We start from the raw sequence: 21,351 nt of genomic DNA, 5'->3' as shown, positions 1-21,351 counted from the left end.
AAAAGACTGGTTTATCCGAAGATATTTAGAACTTGAACGGGTCCGAGTTCCATTCAGGAATATCTCTTGCAGTCCGCACAGACCGCAGAGGACAAGCTTCTTTCAAAGCAATAACTATGGTATACCACAATAAAGGGCGTTGTAATAACAAAACCACAATGAAACTCTCTTGGAGTAGCAATGGAAGCGAGTTATCCATAAATGTGATCGCAACCAATTATTACAGGTGCCCTAGTTTGTTGAGCAGGGACGCCTGAATACGCAAAGTTTGCGAAGGAACACTCAAAAGTGCAAAAAAGGTCAAATGGAGATTCCTCATTTGATACATGCCAATCAGTCAACTCATGACAAATTCTGCTCATGCAGAGTTGCGTTAGGCGCAAGTTAACCATGTTAAGTTAACCATGAACAGTACTACCTAAGTATTCAATCAAACTGAAGCATCTCAAATCAATGTTGGAGCTACTTCAGATGATATAATGACCATAGCAATACTGCCAAATATCAGCAAAAAGATGCTGAAAACAAGATCTTGCTTGAAGGCATCCATAAGGAAAGGTTGAAACATACTGTTAACGTTATTCTAAAATATAGCATGCTCGAGGCACGACACTTCATCTATAATGAAAAAAAAAACAAAGCTGAAGTTTTTGAAGTAGATCCACTTGGGCTACACACGTTTTTACGCTGAAAATTGATCTGAGGTTTCCTTGCCATAGCCACTACCCAAACTAGACAGGATTACACTCTTCACAATCACATCACAAAAAGGAAACATCAACGACGAACCAAATCGGTGTCAGTTGAAAAACGCCAATGGCGAAAACGCATTAAGCGAACCCATATAGGTAGTAATGTAAGCTAATTAACAACATTTGAATAACCCCGCCCTTATTTAGCCTCCAATTTGAGACTTAAGAAGGGCAACTGATTATCTCGGAGAAACGCAAGGTCCACTGCGCCATTGCTCCGGTTAGCGCAGTAAGGGCGTAATACTGTGGAGGACGCCCTAATTCTTCACAGGCTCCGTTTGTGGTTAGGTTTTTATTAGACCCCCTAACCATTCATTCCTTGGCACGGTAAGCATAAAGCCGCATAACACCATGAATTAGGGGTCACCTGTTTAGTAGACTCTTACCACTGGATCAGGCGGTCCGTAGTGTTATTCTTAGCCAATTGAGACAACCGCTACCGACACTACACAGCTATCTAGGCTGATCGGGAAAAGAAGTTAACATTGATGGTTAACTTCCAATCGAGCCCGAACAGCCACACTGATTCACTCAATGACTCACTTTTTTCCTTTTCTTTTTTATTTGTGAATTTTAACTTACTATGCTTTTTCTTCACATCACTCACTCACTCATTTACTCACTCACTCATTAACATGTTAGTTCAGTCATTACCTCGATAACTCATTCGCTCACTCACTCATTAAACTTTTGACTCAATTCACTACAAGACTCACTAAATAACTCACTAAATCAAACACGTATTTAATAACTCACTCATTTACTCACCCATCCACTCATTAGCTCACTAATTCACTAGTTAATTAGTATATGAGCTCACACACTCACTTGCTCACACATTTATGAATTCACTCATTTATTAATATATAAACCCCGTACATCATTCACAAACTCACTGTATCACTTGCTAATTGACTCGCTCTCCAACAGGCTCTCTCACTTACTAACTCATTAACTAATAAGCTAACCAATAAATTATCGACAGTTAACATAACGCATAATCGATAATGATAAAGGTTGTTCGTTAATCTCTCGATAACGATAGTCAAACGATGAATCTTCGTTTATCAAAAATCAAACTTCGATAATTTTGCGACGAATCAAGTTACCCTAGTGATGGCATCAACAACGGTTCAGCTCGCGAAGAATTTTTTTCGGAGACGTTATCGAGTCGATTATCTCCACGGTAAACTGTATCGCCGATGACGCTTCCGTCTGAAGACGTTATAGTTATCGACGATGAACGATAACAACCGTTACTTTATCGGCGATAGCGATAATTTATCGTTTAATAACACGGTCCGACAATTTTTTTGCCCAGCTCTAAATTTCACCTTTTCTGATTGCTCCCGACTAGAAACTCATAAATCCGAAGTTTTGACCCTCCCCCTCCTGGGAGAGGGGAGGGGCATTGATTTGAAATTTTGAAAAATCGAAAAATTTCGAGGTTTTTCGATCGCCATTTCGGCTAAATGCACGATGTTAAAAAAGGAAAAGGTTGACCACGGAGCTTTAGGGGTTGTGCAACTATCAACAAAATTTCACGAAGATCCATCAAGCCATTCTCGAGAAACGGTGTTTTTACGAAATGATGTTTTAAAGATTTCTTATATTGCACGCAAAGAATCAAACTACTATATGGCACAATTGTTGATTTAACCATGTCGTTTAGCATCATAGTGTCTTCGAGGAAGTTTTTCACTACAATAACGTGCTTCTTTTGACCTGTTGGTAAAAATGATCAATCCCCCTAAAAGTGAGATAGAAAATTTACTTTTTTAATTTTTCAAGATACAAGGTTGATGTCTTCACAAGAGTTGTAGAAAATGCTGTTCTGAATAACTTTGTCGAAGACGCCAAATTCGTAACTCCGTTAGTTTTCAAGATACGTTACGTTTTCATTACCGGCGGTCTCTTGAAAGTGTTTTTTCCTCAATAACTTTTTTCACTTTTGATTCCACAATTCTATTCTCACAGTCCTCAATAGGTCAATCATTTTGACTTTCTAAAGGAGACAATTACTTGTACTTTCGCATTTGTACTTTTAAAAGTTAAAAGTTTTATTACTAGAGTTACAGAAAGATCTCGATAAAATGTAGTGCTATTTTTTGAAGGTTACATGATAGGTATCAGGTATCAGAAGGCCGGCTCCAGAGGCACGTTATCCTCCATTTGGGACATTTGTGCCATCGCCAAAATAACAGCCTATTTCATCATCTACCTGAGGGAAAAGGAAGGAAAAAGGATTTGGATGGGGATAGGGACAAGTAGGGAAATAGAAAAAATACCCTGGAAGAGGGTACTAACGCACAAGCGTACCACAATGGGTTCAAACAGCGCCCTGAAAAGGGCACTGTAATAACGCATAAAGCGAAAGAGAGTCTATAGCTCTTTACCACAGCGGGTTAAGAACCACAGAATATCCTGAAGATTCAGGTTTCTGAAGTCAATTTCACTTAATAAGTGTTTACCGAATACTCGGAAACGCAGTTGCGCGAAAACTGGACAGTTACATATCAAATGATATGAAGTTCCATAATCGGATTCACAGTTATCACAGGCAAATGAATCAGCTTGCTGAATATTCGCCATGTGATAGCTGAGTCGGCAGTGGCCAGTCAATGCTTTGACCAGCATGCTGCAATTCTGCTTAGACAGATTAGTTAGATACTTCGCCACCCGTAGAGATGGCTCAGCACTATACAATTTGGTTTGACGACATGACTCCAAACTATTCCAATATTGTCTGTGTTGAGTGACAGCCCCAGGTGTGAATCTGAAGCTTAATCCAACACTTCGATATCGGAATAGCTGCCTCAGGGCCAATGAAGTCATGTGATGCTCCAGAGCGAGCTAACTCATCAGCCAATTCATTTCCAGCGATGGAAGAATGACCAGGTACCCATAGAAGGTGAACAGCATTTGCTGAATTCAGCTCCTCGATTTGAGTTCGACAAGCGATAACTATCTTCGACCTGGAGTTGGCCGAAGCAAGTGCTTTAATAGCAGCCTGGCTATCTGAACAGAAGTATATTACTTTGCCCATTACGTGCTGCTGAAGTGCTGATTGCACTCCGCACATAAGAGCAAAGATTTCGGCCTGAAAAACGGTGCAGTGTCTACTAAGTGAGTAAAACTGATACAGCCTTAGCTCACGAGAATAAACACCAGCACCTGCTCGACCTTCGAGAAGGGAGCCATCAGTGTAACATACGATGCCGTCTGAAATACTTCTTTCCAGATAACCAGATGTCCACTCTTCCCGGGAAGGGAATTTCGTGGAAAATGTCCTATATGGAAAATTACAAGCCATTGTAAGATCACTTGGAGCAAGAACAATTTTGTCCCAATTCACCAAAAGTGAAAACAACGAGGTGTGTGTTGATGTGCGTTTCACAGGAGTTTCCTCTAGTAGACCGAGTACCCGTAACCGGTAAGTGCAAGAAAGTGCTTCTTGTTTGAGATGAATGTGTAGTGGGGCAACGTCAAAGAGAACTTCGAGCGCTGCCGTGGGTGTTGAAGAGAACGCTCCGGACATCGCCATTAAGCACATCCTTTGGAGATGGCCTAATTTTGATTGGACCGTTCTCACTTCACCCTTTTGCCACCACACAAGACATCCATAAGCCAATATTGGCCGAACCACAGTTGTGTAAATCCATTTGATATACTTGGGTTTTAGACCCCAAGTTGTACCAAAAGTACGCCGGCATTGCCCGAAGGCTATACAAGCTTTCTTGATTCTGACCTCAATGTGAGGTGTCCAGGAAAGCTTGGAATCAAGAATGACTCCAACGTTCTTTACCTGTTCAGTCACATCGATTTCAGAATCAAAGAGACGTAAAGGTCGAACGCCATTACGGTTTCGCCTTTCCGTGAAAAGAACAATAGATGTTTTACTCGGATTAACCGAAAGGCCATATTGGCGACACCAACCCTCAACTACCTGAAGGGCGTTTTGCATCAGGTCGAAAAGGGTGCTGATGCACATACCAACTATCAATGTTAGGTAGTCGTCGGAAAAACCATAAGTAGGAAAACCGCTATTATTGAGTTGCCTCAACAGCGTATCTGCTACGAGATTCCACAAAAGCGGTGACAAAACTCCCCTTTGGGGGCATCCACAAACACTCAATTTCCTAATCCCTGCTAGACGCAATGTCGAGAAGAGATATCGGTTTTTGAGCATTTGGTGAATCCAATTGGAAATCATTGGAGATATACCATGACTCCGTGCGGCTTCCAATATGGCATCGAAAGGCACGTTGTCAAAGGCACCCTTGATATCTAAGAAAACACCCAAACAAGATAGCTTTTGAGCGAATGCTTTCTCGATATCGTAAACAACCTTGTGTAAAAGAGTCACAGTGGACTTACCAGATTGGTAAGCATGTTGGTTCACATGAAGAGGCACGTTGGCCAGATGAACATCACGGATGTGATGATCCACAATGCGTTCTAAGCATTTCAGAAGAAACGAGGTCAAACTGATAGGTCTGAAACTCTTTGCTTCTTCATACGACGCACGACCCACTTTCGGAAAAACTTTACAGTAATATCCCTCCAGGATTTGGGAATATACCCTGTAGCAAAACTGCAGACAAGTAGTTTTTTCAAAACATGTTTGAAATAATCAAATCCCTTCTGAAGCAAAATAGGATAAATCCCATCTGCCCCAGGAGATTTGAAAGGAGCAAAGCTATTAAGAGCCCACTCAATCGATTCTATAGTTACAATACTCCGAGCCGAAGCCAGAAGAATCATAACTACAAGAAAAGACATCAGGATCATCCGAAGATGTAATATCCACACATCCAGGGAAGTGTGTGCTGAATAAGCATTCCAGAACTTCCTCATCAGAGGAAGTCAGATCGCCATTTGGCAAACGAAGTTCGTTCACCCGGAAATCCTTAAATTTCGCAAGGATTTTGTTTAACCGACTGACTTCACTCAAGCTGGAAACATTTGTACAAAGGTTTTTCCAGCCGGATCGTTCAGCAGACCGGAGAGCTTTCCTGTAGGCCTTGCGAGCCGACCTGAAAGCCTCCGAACCAGCCGAACGTCGTCTGTTCCAACTCTTTCTACATTGTTTCCTGAGTTTCGCCAGATCAGAGTTCCACCAAGGGGTTCCTCTTGTGATCTTCACAGACCGTAGAGGGCATGCTTCTTCAAAAGCTTCCATGATGAAGGTCGTTGTAGTATCAACGGCATCATCTAAATCACTTGGAGTGTCAATGGATGGTGAATATCCATGAAATTTGGCTAACTCCGTTAGTTTTCAAGATACGTTACGTTTTCATTACCGGCGGTCTCTTGAAAGTGTTTTTTCCTCAATAACTTTTTTCACTATTGATTCCACAATTCTATTCTCACAGTCTCCAATAGGTCAATCATTTTGACTTTCTAAAGGAGACAATTACTTGTACTTTCGCATTTGTACTTGCATTAAAAGTTTTATTACTAGAGCTACAGAAAGATCTCGATAAAATGTAGTGCTATTTTTTGAAGGTTACATGATAGGGAATCGTAAAGCAATGAAAAGCGAAATTATTGTCTTTCCGCTCAATAGTTATTTTGTGGAGACTGTTAGGTGCGAACTTTTGCCCCGCACTACTTTATAAGCAAATGTAAGCAAATTACCTCATACAAATGCGAAAGTACAAGTAATTGTCTCCTTTAGAAAGTCAAAATGAGTGACCTATTGGAGACTGTGAGAATAGAATTGTGGAATCAAAAGTGAAAAAAGTTATTGAGGAAAAAACACTTTCAAGAGACCGCCGGTAATGAAAACGTAAAGTATCTTGAAAACTAACGGAGTTACGAATTTGGCGTCTTCGACAAAGTTATTCAGAACAGCATTTTCTACAACTCTTGTGAAGACATCAACCTTGTATCTTGAAAAATTAAAAAAGTAAATTTTCTATCTCACTTTTAGGGGGATTGATCATTTTTACCAACAGGTTAAAAGAAGCACGTCATTGTAGTGAAAAACTTCCTCGAAGACACTATGATGCTAAACGACATGGTTAAATCAACAATTGTGCCATATAGTAGTTTGATTCTTTGCGTGCAATATAAGAAATCTTTAAAACATCATTTCGTAAAAACACCGTTTCCCGAGAATGGCTTGATGGATCTTTGTGAAATTTTGTTGATAGTTGCACAACCCCTAAAGCTCCGTGGTCAACCTTTTCCTTTTTTGACATCGTGCATTTAGCCGAAATGGCGATCGAAAAACCTCGAAATTTTTCGATTTTTCAAAATTTCAAATCAATGCCCCTCCCCTCTCCCAGGAGGGGGAGGGTCAAAACTTCGGATTTATGAGTTTCTAGTCGGGAGCAATCAGAAAAAGTGAAATTTAGAGCTGGGCAGAACAAAAGTTGATTTTTTGTCGGACCGTGTAACCTTGGAGCTAACTCACTCACTAACAGGTTCACGTACACACTAACTTAATAACTCACAAACTAATTTGTTAACTAACTCGCTCATTCATTTATTTATTTATTACTTAACGACATCACTCACTTATTCACTAAGTCACTCGCTAATTCACTAAATCACTCATTTACTCACAAGTAGGCATACTTACTCACTAACCGTCTGACAGATTTACTCACTCACTAACTCACTAGCTCACTCACCCACTTATTAGCTTTCTGCATAACTCACTAACTCATAACATCATTCACTAACTGGCTGACTGATTGACTCACCCACTGATGATCTAAATCACTAGCTCAATCTCACTTACTCCTAACTCATAAACTCACTGGGTAACTCTTTCACTTTCTTACGGATGCATTAAGTACAGTCTAGTTAATATCCGTGCTTTTCATTTCTGACTTCAAATATGTGTAAACAACACCCACGGAACTGATCTTACATAAGTACTCATAAACTCACCAACTCACTCATTCATTCATATACTCACTACCTCGAACCCTCTTACCCACCAATTTTTTTAATCTCTTACTAACACATTAAAATTCACAGGGCTGCTCTCTGCCTTAAGCAATAGCTTTCTTAGTCTATGATAATCTTGGGGTGAGTGAGTGTAAGCTACTCAATCACCATTTCACTAACTACTCGCTCATATACCATACACAACTCACTCACTTACCTGGTTGCTATTAAGAATGTGTTAAAGTGTGAAGTCTCCATTTTGCCTCAAGACTGCCTCGCGTTTTTAAAGTGATAAAAAACTGTCAATTCTGTACCAACGCCGCAGAAAAAGTATCAACACAATCACTGCGAATGAGCAAATAGGATGATACTTTTTTCAGGGCCCATATAGCCGAGGCGGTAAACGCACGGGTATTCAGCATGACCATACTGAGGGTGACGGGTTCGGAAATCGGTCCAGGATCTTTTCGTAAAGGAAATTTCCTTGACTTCCTTGGGCATAGAGTATCTTCGTGCCTGCCACACGATATACACATGCAAAATGGTCATTGGCAGAGGAAGCTCTCAGTTAATAACTGTGGAAGTGCTCATAGAACACTAAGCTGACTTTGTCCCAATGAGGACGTTACGCCAAGGAGAGGAGAGAGAGGAGAGGATGATACTTTATTTTATATGAATATTCGCTTTGGTAGCAGAGAATTATCACTTTGAAATTTCGAGCCACATATCCAACATGGCTGCCGGTGCTGATGATGCCGTAAAAAGCCTTAATAAATTTCATTATGAATCTCTTCGGCTATTATTTTGAGAAATTAACAGGTGATTACACTGGAAACTTTTTTGGACATTTCATAGAAAAAATCTTAGGTAATCTCCAGGCAACGCTTTTGAATTTCTTTGCAAATTTAAATAGATTTTTGGGATTCAGTGCTCTTTGAGAATATTTTTTCTTATTTCTTTCGGTAATTTAGTTGGAATCGGAACTGCAAACATTTCCTTCGGCAATTCCTCTACTTATTCTTTCTTGAAATTATTTGCTTTTATTTGGCAATATTTCGCCACAATTGGAAATATTTCCTCCGGCAATTTCATTTTAATTTATTTTTGCAACCCTGTCGGTAAATTTCTTAAGAATTTTTTACAGCAGTTCTCCGACAATTCCTTGGTAAATTCTATCGGAAATTCCTTAGATAATTTATCCGGGTTTTATTACAATTTTTTTCGAAAATTTCTTTAAGAATTTATTTGGAAGTGCCTTTGAAAAAATATTCGGTATTTTCTTCATTTCTTTTCTTTTCTTGTGGAAATCATTTTGAGATGTTGTTTGACAATTTCTTTAGGATTCGTTTGGAAATATGTTTATGTCATATCAGCTATTTCTATGAGAACTTTTTGGAAATTGCTGCGTGAAAATTTTCAATAACTTATTTGGGGACTTCTCTGGCAATAATATTGGTTTGTGTCTATGCAAACTTTTTGAACCTTGCTTCGTGAACATTTTGTGAAAATTATTTGAGATCTTCTCTGGCAACTTTGGTTTGTGGAAATTGCTTTGACTCTTTGAGATTTCCTTTGAGATGTTGTTTGACAATTTCTTTAGGATTCGTTTGGAAATATGTTTATGTCATATCAGCTATTTCTATGAGAACTTTTTGGAAATTGCTGCGTGAAAATTTTCAATAACTTATTTGGGGACTTCTCTGGCAATAATATTGGTTTGTGTCTATGCAAACTTTTTGAACCTTGCTTCGTGAACATTTTGTGAAAATTATTTGAGATCTTCTCTGGCAACTTTGGTTTGTGGAAATTGCTTTGACTCTTTGAGATTTCTTTTGGCTATTTCATTACAAATTCTTGTTTTTTTTTAAATTCGCTACACAATATCTGATGGAATTTCCAAAGTCGGAATTCAAAAAAAAAAATCCAGAGGATTACGAACGAATTTACCTACTAAATAAAATGCAAAGCATCTGCCGAATGAATTTTGAAAGGAATTACGAAAATACAAAAGTTATTGCGAAGACTTCTTTATCAATGTGGTCTTCGGTTATTGTCAAATAATTTCCCAAAGCAATAGCCAAAGGAAATAATAAAAAAAAAATCCTGAAGGAGTTGCCTGCCAAATTCCCAATTGCCTTAAATATTTCGAATAAGAAAATGCCAAAGTAAATCCGCGAAAGATAGTTCCATAGACGTTAACAGAAAATTCACAAGAAATTTATCAAATCTAAAAGAAATTCCGAAAGAATTGCCCAATAAATCCCCGTTAAATTGGCGAATAAGTTTTCAGAAGGGAATCGAAGAAATTCCCTAAGTAATCACCAAAGAATTTTCTAGCTTCATTATCAAACGAAATCAAAAATAAATTGAAGAAATAACAAAAGAAATTGCCGTGGAAATTGCAGAAGATTTTTTTTAAAAAGTTCCCAAAGTCATTGTCGAAGCATTTTTTACAAGAATTGATTAAAAGAATTTTCGTATGAATGGTCGAAAGGAAAGAGATATTCTAAAAATAATTGCGGAAAAAATTTAAAAAATAATTGGCGGTAGGATTCGTAAAGAAATTCCAGCAGATATTTATGCAGAAAATGCTGAACGGTTTCCCGAAAACAGTTCAAAAGAAACCGCCGAAGACTCCACAGAAAAGATATATGACGCTTAGATCAAACTTTTAAATTTAAAGAACACAAGTGCCACATTATGACCGAATTTTCCCACTTCGGAACCTAACACAATTTGAAACAGAACAGTTTTCTTTAGCTTTTTATTTTATTCCTTCCCGGCTAATATCACTCTAGTATACTCTGACCAATATATCCCAGATCGTGGTGTTCTTGAATTACCGATACCGATCGTAATCAGCTCTGGGCCTGATAGATGAAATTTAACAAAACAAAAAACGAAAATTAACTACTTAAACTCATTTTCCCGCAAAGTTGTTCAGTATTGCCTTGACGATGGTCCAACACTTGCCCTTCGGAATGCAAAGGCCAGTGGCGTTACTCCGAATGTGAGCACTATCGCAAAAGCAACCCGGATCACATTTTCTTATGCAAACGAGCGGTTCCGGTTGCCAATTTTCGCATGTCATCTCACAGGCCGACCCACAATCGTCGTAAACCTCGTGCGGATGTTTGCAGGCTGAAAATACCATAAGTGGTTGGGAGATGTTATCAAACGTTGTTGGAATAAATCAGATAAAAAACTTACTTTTATCGATATTCAATGATGCCTCAAGTTCATCATACTCGCTGGAAGAATCGGACGCAAGGCACGACAGTGCCATAGCTAGGACAACAATCACTTCCAATTTCATATTGATGTCTGACTAACGAGCGGTGTTAGGGTTGCTTTTTATTCGGTATGATTTATTCGTGTCCAGAACTAATGGGCTTCGTTAGCGCTAATCATACACGCCTTGATAAATAACTTACTATTGCACAGTAACAGCACAGATAGCACTATACTAGTAACAGTGCTTTGTTTGAATGAAACTTTCAGTTTTCTTATTTCACAACAATTTTAATTTCAATTCGAGGAACAATTCGAATTGATACGTTTCTCGATTTCCAAGGGCTAGAGTCTGTATACATTGAAATGCAGTGGCATACGTGTTATGTGTGTTCACATCTTCTATTAGCTATGATTCACAAAAAAGAAAGGGAAGGTTTTTGAGTCATAAGTAAACTGAGTTCAAGTATGTATAACAAGGATTCAACATCCTTAGATTTTTATCACCCCTATGCTTAATAATTTATCCCTTTAACGTTTAAATGTAATCCGTGGGATTCAAAACCGAACTTAACCCTTTGAAGCCGGAATTTCCCCAAGCGTTATTATAGAGTTTTTTTTTTCTACGCAAACCACAGAATTTTGGTGCTCAACAGCATAGAAAGGCTAGAATATGATGTATTCTATCATGTCCAGTAAGTCTTCTAAAAGTTCAAAAGACAGTATCAGATCAGTTTTTTTTTTGTTTAGAGAAACTTTACCCAGAAGGGGCATTCGTCTCTAAATTAGATCAGTCGGGATATCCTATGTCATCCAAACTTATCTTGAGTTTAGATTCTAAAGTCTACGCGAGTAACGGTAACCTCTTTCATTATACAAAGCTACGAAATATCATGTCCAGTAAGTCTTCTGAAAGTTCAAAAGATAGTATCAGATCATTTGGGATATCATAGGCCATCCAAATTGGGGTCTCCAGTTAGCCTAGTGGTTAAGGCTATGGATCGCCAATTCGGAGACGGCGGGTTCGATTCCTGTTCCGATCGGGAAAATTTTCTCGACTACCTGACCATAGAGTATCATTGTACATGCCTCACAATATACTAAATTCATGCAATGGCAGGCAAAGGAAGCTCTTCAATTAATAACTGTGGAAGTGCTCAAAGAACACTAAGTTGAAGGGAGGCAGGCCAAGTCCCAGTGTGGACGTCGAGCCATAAAGAAGAAGAAGAAGAAGAAGAAGAAGAAGAAGAAGAAGAAGAAGAAGAAGAAGAAGAAGAAGAAGAAGAAGAAGAAGAAGAAGGTCATCCAAATTGTTCTTGAGTTTAGATCCTAAAGCCTACACGTGTAACCGTAACTTCGTTCATTGTACAAAGCAACGATTTATATTCTATCATGCCCAGTAAGTCTTCTGAAAGTCCAACAGACAGTATCAGGTAAGTCGAGATTTCCTAGGTCATCCAAACTGTTTTAGATCAGCTCAAATCAGCCTGGATCATCCAAATTATTATGATGTTTTAATCTGGCATCTACAGCAACAGAAGTTTCTTTTTTGGCTATATAGAGTTAAGTTATATAATCTATTATCCCAACTAACATTTTCAGCGCTATAAGCTTAAGTCATTTGCTTTCTGATGTGTAACCACCGAATTGAAACAGTCAACGCCGAATAAAAGGGAAGCTAGTCAAATATAAACCATAACCTAATACACGACTGCAAAACAAGCACCATACTGACCAAACTCGGTTTTCAGAAATCAATCACTTATCACTGGGGCTGCCTTTAATGCACTCTATCCCAACTCCGGGAGATTTCCCGGAAGATGAGAAAACTTGAACAAACCGAATAGGGGTCCCCACTAACAAAACTGTTGCTACTATACAGTACATACAATTCGTAATATGTACTGACAAATCCAGCAGCGCTTTGAAGGCCGTTATGCGATATCATTACAGCTAGAGCTATACAAGCTGTAACAACTGTTGGTGTACCAACACGCAAGTACTTTAATTATTCAATTTAAAAGCTATTGTTCCAGTTTCACATGTATTGCGTCACGGTATCCATAATCTAATTATGTATATTTAATCGATTAATTTGGGGATGCTGTATAATTATTATGTAACAACTGTGAAAAGTCTGAAAAAGCCCTTTCTCAAGATGTCATTCAGTTAGTGGTTCCATAGGAGCCGAGAAAAGAGCTATGACTTGGTGGCATAGAAGCTGCTTGCACAGCATATACATGTGGTGTGGATTAAGCTTGCCAGATTCATTGGTAGGATAGGGCTTGTATAAAAGCTTCCGTCCATATGTACAACACAGTAACTCAGCATGAAGCCGTATTGAGGAGGTTTTGTTGACATTTACATTCACAATAAATGCTAGTTGGGTATACTTACTGGAGCTCACATAATACAATCAGAGATTATGACATACATTGTGGTGCATAATTGATCGGACAAACGCCGATTTTCATACAAAATGGCCAAGTTTGAGATGCTGTAACTATGGTTTGCTTTGATGGATTGAGCTCAATTTTTGACACGGAACTACAAATATGCTGAATTTTGTGTATACAAAGTATAAAATGTTTTCGTTCACAGGTCTGGGCGTGGCAAGGCGTTGAAAAAATTGCAAAAGTGATCGGACAGCGGCACGCGTGTAAATCAAAGACATTCATTTCATATTTGTGGTTTTAACACTTACAGTTATATAGGGTAGAATTCACGAATTAGTCATTTTTATTTCACTTCTATCCTCTTTCGCACTTTATATAACGAACTTAGCTGATTTAGTATGGATTTTATATAATATTTTCCACCTTAACTTAGTCTTGAACTTAGTTTATGAACATTTCATAACCATTTCTGTATCTTGCCATTCAACTATCATAGAAGGAATTGGAGTTGCACCAAAAAAAAAATGACGATTTGAATAAAAATCAGACTTCGTTTGAAAGGTGACCCCAAACTTTTGCACGATGATTTGTAAACCTAACTCGATAATTTAAATTATGTTATGATTTTTTTCGCTAAAATCTAATGTATCGCTCTCAAAGCGGATAGAAGTAGGGTCCCAATGCAACTTTAATTTCTAAATTTGGACGACCCAATGTTGAATTACACGGAAAACAATTTTTCGTACAGATATAGGAAAAACATGTAAGTTTAGGTACACTTTTTGTACTAAAAATTCATATATCATATCAATTGGTGAAAAGTACCTACGAATCAAATCTAACTCTTTATCTTTCGATAGAGTCTAAGAACGAGTGGATTAAATGAAAGATGACTGAGATATGACCGAAAAACATTTCCATGTTTTTCCAAACTTTTGCACGGGAGTGTGATGGCACAAATTTCCCAAATGGAGGAGAACGTGCCTCTAGAGCCGACCTACTGATATAGTAGACTTCAGGTTGATCCAGTAACTGCGATTGATTATGCAACGTTACTCAGTTTAGCAGATATGGCTGCTGTAACGAAGGTAGATCTGAAATTCTGAACTCCGAGATAGTTTGGCTGACCTGGAATATCCTTAGAGTGTCTCTGAATGACATTTGAGATTTAAAGAGCTTCACGGATACCAGCAGATTATGCAATGCAATTATTTATGGCGGATAGCATAGCATAGCTTAGCATAGCCGACCGTACACATCCTGGGGTGGCTGTCGATTTTTTTATTTTTATCTGTATTAACGAGATTTTTAGCCCTAGGCTAGTTCATCTCGGCGTGGCTGTCGATAGAGACGTTTAATGCGCCAGAAAAGTTGCCTTGGATTTGACAAACCTTTCATTTAACGAACTCTCGACACCTGGCCAGGTCCTTACGATCAGCGGGGATGGGGAGGAAATGTTGATTAGATATCTACTCAGAACATGTCCAAGAACTTGGGCCACTTCATAGATATCTGGAGTTGGAAGTTGGGTGGGGTTTGATGGGATGCTTTCCTTGGCGAAAAAGCGTATGATAAGTTATTATAAATATTCAATTATGTAAATATTCAATTATGTAATATGTATGATTTACCTTATTACCGCTGAAAAAGTAAATATTAGTAACGAATGTAGAGGTTTTTTATTGATGATTATATTTTTGAATAAACTTGAGTACTCTTGGAATAAATTTGCATTTATTGGAGAAAAAATAAATGCAGGTTTGTTTTACACAAGAATTTTTGATGATGATGATGATTGAAGTGTACCCACCATCAGCGCAAGGATTACCTATGACTGCAGAATCATTCCGGGAGGGAATAATCTACCTGATGGTTTGTTGTAGCAGGGAGAGTTAAAATCGCTGAATCCCTTCGGAAGTCAACAAAAGTTGCTATCTCATGACAATAGTCTGGCTACTCCACGAACTTAAGTCCGGTCATCAGTTCATTCAACACAATTAGGCTATCCCCCGTGTGTGTGTGTGTGTAACCCCGCAGTATAATGTATTTAGTGTAGATAGTTTGAAATATTCATTAAAAAGATGAAAAAAACGTGTATATTGAAACGGGCTCACCAAGTTTAGTCTCCTGTCGCCTACCGAAAAAAAACAGTCACTACAGATCAACTGCTTCACTTGAAGAGCATCAGCCGGACTCGTTCACACATCCGACATGTCGTTTTTTCTTCGCACACATGATACAGCATCCCGGGAGGAGAAATAAGTCACTATCAATACTGATATCATCACTGCCGGAGTACGCGAATAGGAATCTACGCGGAAGGACATTTGATTTTCACACACTGAATATTTACCAGCGGAATCGAGGACATTAATCCGTGTTCAAAACGTAAACGTGAGAAAAAAGACAAGCGATTTATGATCTACGGGAATATTCTCAGTATATTCAAATTTCCACGCAGTACCACTCACTGCTAATCCACTGATTGCGTGAAGAAAATTTCTACTCCATCTATTGTAACAGGGCCATTATTTTCACCCTCAAAAGAACACACCCGTCGAATTCTGTCCACGGGAGGATTGCGTTCAACGAATCACTTCCTTTCTACCAGTTTCCGGTGCAACGACCACTACACTATCACCACGGAACACGGCGGAACTCGATGACGATGAAGACGACGGCGGTAGGGATTTGGAATCCGATTGTTACAAAAAACCAAAATACTGTCTGCGATCACAAAAGGAAATTATTCTAATGTCTCAAATTAATAATTAAAAAACCACCGGCCGAATTAAAAAAAACAAAAAAACCACGAGAAAAATCCTGACAGGAAAAAAAATTCGACCGGCTGCTGGCAGAGCACACTACGATCGCAATGCAATTATTTATGGCGGATACTCATAAAATCATTCTTGTAGATTTGAAGGACTTCATTATTGGACAGTTTGGACGACCATGAATGTCTCAAAGGTTTATAATGGTCCAGTAAATGCGGCTACTGTTACGAGTGCAGACCTGAAGTTCTGAACTCCAAGGATGTTTGGTAAACCTGCCCGACTAGAAGATTTTAACAAAAATATAACATCATTATAACTAACCATGATATTTAGAACTCATTGTGATATAATCATGTTCAACATCTTTGATGTTTAAAAATGTTATAACTCAATTATATAATAGTATGTTATAAAAATGTTTAACCCTTCAGCGCGCGCGCCGTTGTAAACAGTACAACACTTGATGGCGCGCGTCCTGGAAGGTTAATAACTCATTGTGAAACAAGGAGGAAATATCAATTCAGAAAATAATTTTACACAATTGTATCAACATATGATATAAATTAATTTTGTTGAAGCTGAAATTTATATCATATTGTGTTATAATTTTGATCTTATTGTAACAAAATAGGTTATTATTGTGATTAGATCGGTGTACTTTTTGTTATAATTTTAGTTATTTTAACATCATCCTGCATCTAGTTAATAACATAATAAGTTTTCGGAAAATTTTATAACAACATAACACATTGTGTTATAAACTTGATATGTTTTTCTAGTTGGGTGGATATCCCTATAGTGTCTATAAATGACATTGTCGATTTCAAGAGCTTCGCGGATCCCAGTAGAATGTTATGCTACTATGGTGAAAACACATAAAATTATTCTTGTAGATTTTAAGGACTTTATTACAGGACAGTTTCGAACACCTAGAACATCCCAGAATATAAAACACCTTTTGATATTCTTGACGAAAATGAAATGAATATATGACCCCTCCGGCTCCAAAGAGTTAAGTGGCTCACCCTCCACTAATTAGCACAATGAACCCATTGTGAATAGAAAGGCCACCAAAGATGGGACTGTTATGCGAATAGAGGCAGCTTAGACCACAACACAAACAGGTAGGTATCAAACTAAACCTTCATTATATTGTAGTTTAATTACATCACCCATGCATGAAGACAGCATTTGGAAGAATGTCATCAGAATATGTGTAATATAACTCCAGGAAAAAGAACGAGAGTCAAAACTTTCAGTGTTTCAAACCAAATATTACGCAAGAGATATCGTGTTGCCGTGCAAATAATCTGGAAAAGAATTAGATTCATATAAAGTACAATTTTCTACGGTCACTGTTTGTACGCGAATCACGAATCGTGTATAAAGTCGATCAGCAATGCTTGAAATTTCAGTTTATCAACACAGTAGCGAGTCAATATGAAGCTGAAAACGATTGTGTTCATTGCATTGGCTGCTCCATGTTTGGCATTTCGGTCATCGGAAAATGTTCCTAAATCCGAGTGAGAATCAAGTTATTAAACTATAAAATTTCAATTTTTTTTTAATTGAATACTTTACTCAAAGTTCCATTTTCAGATCATCTGAATCATCAGAGGGAACAAGAATTGTTTCTAAAAGTTTGTATTAGTATTTCGGCGCAAAACGTATCAGCCATCTAATCAGCAATGTTTCATTTTAGCCTGTACGGCCCCACACGAAATATATGTTGATCGTTTGCTAATGTGTCCGCTGAATTGCCAAAGCTGGACCGAGTGGATTATGGGTGTTGATCGCGCATTTGGACGCTGTATCAATCCGTGTCATTGCGAGAAGGGATACATCCGTAGGGAGAGCGAAGGCCCTTGTATTCCGATCATGGAGTGCGCCTCTGTTCGCAACGCAGTTGGTCTTTTGAGAGAAATGATTCATGGCATGTATACCGGTAAAATAAAATATCTTGATTAATAAAGGATAGAGTTTTTAGTTTCAAACTTCATGCAAACTGAAGAAGAAATACTGTTTTATTTTTAATTTTTTAATCTTTATTTTTTTTATTTTTATTGTTTTTTTATTTATTTATTTTTTGGTGTTCATACACAGTTATGGATCATATTACGGATGTTTTAAGTCAAGTATCTTGCTCAAAACATCTATTTAGGCACGCTATTCATTTTTGCAGCTTGATCTTGTTTATATTTCGATAATATTCCTTCAAAAATACCTACTATAGTTCCTTTAAGATTTTCTGCTGGATTTCTACATTTATTTTAGAATTTTCTCACTAATTCCTGCTGCCTTCAGGAATTTAAGCTGAAAATGTTTCAGAAATCACAGCAGGAAATCTAGAATAAATTTTAATTAGATCCCGAAGGAATCCTAGGAGAAATTTTTGCTGGAATTCCAAGAGAATTTCCTTAGGGAATTGTTGGATAAATCTGTGGAGAAATTACAAGCGGAATTTCTATAGGCATACTTGGAGAAATTCTTAGAAGGATTTGTAAAAGAGAATCCTCTGGAGCATATGTGGAGGAATTCGAAGAGAATTTGTCCAAAGATATCTCCATCTCCATAGGTTCTTCCAAGAGTTCCTCTTGGCATTTTGCGGCCTATCTGGATTTTTCCAAGAGTTCCTACACGAATTCTCACTGCGTTTTCTGCAGAATTTTCAAAATATTCCTCCACAAATTTCTCTTATAGTTTTGAACTTGAGCTGGGTTTTACCCAAGAATCCATAATGTGATTCCTCCAGAGATTCCTCCTCCTCCATGAGTTACGTTTTAGAATTTATCTAAAAATTCATCTAGGAATACCTCTAGAAATTCTTCCTGGAATTCCTCCAATTGTTCTTAATGAAATTCGTCCTGCAATCCAAGCTGTAATTTCTGTAAGGATTCCTCCAGAATTGCATCCAGAGATTCCAGGGATTTCTTCAGATTTCCTCTAGAGATTCTTCCGGGAATTTCTCTTTGTCTCTTAATGAAAATCCTCTCAAGATTCCTTTGACAAATTATGCTGATATTTTTCCAGAAATTTGTGATGGCAATTTTCCAAGAAGTCCTGCTGGAATTCCGCAAGCAATTTATACTAGAAATTTTCAAGAAATTCCTGGAGGACTATCTGGAAACTCTTGAGAATGCTTAGAGACATCCTGGTAGGAGTTCCTGAAGGAATCCTCGTAAGAATTTGAGAAGGTATTCCAAGAGGAATTCCTAGAGGAATCCTTGCGGAAATCCCTGAATCCTTGATCCTTAAATGTGGAGCAATCCTTGGAGAAATACATGGAGGAATTTCCGCAGAAATTCCTAACAGAAACCCATTGGCTAGTCTTGGAAGAATGCTAAGAGCGTGTCTCAAAAGATCTCCCCAGAAATTTCACTTGGAATTTCTCTAGGGATGCCTGCAGAGATTTCTCCGAAAATTCACCCTAGGGTTTCCTCCTGGGATTCCTCAAAAAAGTCCTCTAGAAATTCTTCCAAGAATTCCTGTCATAATTTGACATGCAATCTATTACTACCTACCTATTGATGTTTTGATCCCAGAGCTATTCTAAGGCCTCCAAAGTTCTCCGAAGTTTGTGTCACAAATCCAACATTCTAAACCAAATTTTATTCACGATCAATGATCACAGAACTTAGTCTACGGTTCTCAAAAAGCCTCAAACCACCCCTAGAAAATTCATGGTACATGAATTGGGTGATCTAGGTGATCCAAACTATTCTGGAATTAATTTTCTTAAGATCTACAACATCTACTATCGTTTGTGTTCACTCTGTTCAAGAAATTTATTCATGTTGATATCCATTAGACCTCGCAATGCTACGAGCAACTCGGTATTGTGACAATTGGACATTCCGTGAAATACAAATGGCCTCCAATACACTTTGAAGTTTGGGTTACGATATCTACATACTGCATCATTCTTTAATTGTAAACAATATTCATGGAACGTATTCTTTACTGCTGATGGAGCCTCATTGCACAATTGTAATGCTTGTGGTACATTCATGAAAAAAAATTCCTCGAAAATTTTTGCCAAGATCCTTTAAGAATTCTATCGGATATCCAAGAATCCCTCTAAGAATTTCTACAAGAATTCGGTCAAGAACTCGACCAGAAATTTCCTCAAGAATTTATTCAGAAATTCCTCTAAAAAATCTCTCAAGAATTGTTCGAAGAATCCTTCTAGGTATTCCTCCAAGAATTTCTCCAGGAATTCCTCCAAGACTTCTGCCAAGAAATTCTCAAAGCATTCCTCCAGGAATTCCCCCAAGTATTCTCCAGCATTTTCTCTAAGAATTCATCTAGGAATTTCTCCAAGAATCCCTCTATGAATTTCTCTGGAATACTTCAGGAACTTCTTCAGGAATTCCTCAAAGAATTCTTCCAGGAATTTCCCAAGGGATTTTTTTAAGATTTTTTTTCATGAATTGCTCCAGAAATTCCTCCATAAATACCCCCAGGATCCTTCGGGTAACCATTAGAAATTCCTCAAGAAAATACTTCTGGGATAACTCTAAGAATTTGTCCGAGAATTCCTTCAGGGATTTCCTCAGAAATTCCCTCAAAAGAATATTAAGAAGTATGTAAAAAATTCCACCCGAAATTACTCCAATTCTTCAATAAGTTCTTCCTGGAATTCCACCAGGATATCCTTCAGAAATTCTCCCAGAAATTTCTCATTAATTTCCTTCAGAAAGTCCTCCAGAAATTCGTCCAGTAGTTCTTCTTATAATATCTTCAGGAATTCCCACAAGCATTCCTCCAGGAATTCCACCTTAAATTCCTCAAAGAAATTTTCCAAGAATACAACCAGGAATTCATCCAAGACATCTGCCTAGAATTCTCCCAAAAATCCCTCCAGTAATTCCTCTAAAAATTCCTACACGACCTTCCCCAAGTATTTCACATAAGACTTCTGCCAAGAATTCCTTCAGGAACTTCGCCAGAAATAACTCCAGGGATTTTTTCAAGAAATTCTTTCAAGAATTCATACAAAAATCATCCAGAAATTTCTTCATGAAATCCTCCAAGATTCTTTAGGTAACCTCCAAAAATTCCTCAAGAAAATACTCCTGAGACAACTGCAGGGATTCCTGCGAGACTTCTTTCAAGAACTCCTCCAATTATTTCTCAAGGAGTTACTCCAAGAACTCCACCAAAAATTTCTTCAAAAATTTCTCCATAAATTCCTACAGGATTTTTTCTATGAATTGCTCCAGATATTCCTCCAAAACTTCTGCTGGGCATTCCTCCAAGAAACTTTAATAAGAACTTATGAAAGAGCTGGTC

The 21,351-nt window shown here is 37.9% G+C and overlaps 2 protein-coding genes and 1 long non-coding RNA gene across 3 annotated transcripts in view; 1 reads left to right on the top strand and 2 right to left on the bottom strand.

Annotated features, from left to right (window-relative positions):
• Positions 1-21,351, bottom strand: part of LOC115266799 (pseudouridine kinase-like) — a 123,225-nt gene that overhangs the window by 61,045 nt on the left and 40,829 nt on the right. The gene's annotated exons all lie outside the window — the stretch shown is intronic.
• LOC115266791 (cysteine-rich venom protein 6-like) lies at positions 10,406-11,004 on the bottom strand. The gene is made up of 2 exons (XM_029873377.2): positions 10,866-11,004; positions 10,406-10,796 (listed from the first exon to the last, which is right to left on the bottom strand). The coding sequence occupies exons 1-2, from the start codon at positions 10,969-10,971 to the stop codon at positions 10,576-10,578; spliced, it is 327 nt and encodes a 108-aa protein (XP_029729237.1). The 5' UTR covers positions 10,972-11,004; the 3' UTR covers positions 10,406-10,575.
• LOC109415356 (uncharacterized) lies at positions 17,648-18,076 on the top strand. Its single transcript, XR_003897451.2, has 2 exons — positions 17,648-17,699; positions 17,762-18,076. It is a non-coding gene; the product is annotated as an uncharacterized LOC109415356 (long non-coding RNA).

The sequence above is a fragment of the Aedes albopictus genome, chromosome 3 (genome assembly GCF_035046485.1).
Source record: "Aedes albopictus strain Foshan chromosome 3, AalbF5, whole genome shotgun sequence".
In the NCBI taxonomy this organism is placed as follows: domain Eukaryota; kingdom Metazoa; phylum Arthropoda; class Insecta; order Diptera; family Culicidae; genus Aedes; species Aedes albopictus.
The sequence above is the reverse complement of the archived record's forward strand: the minus strand, read 5'-3'. Positions and strand labels throughout refer to the sequence as shown.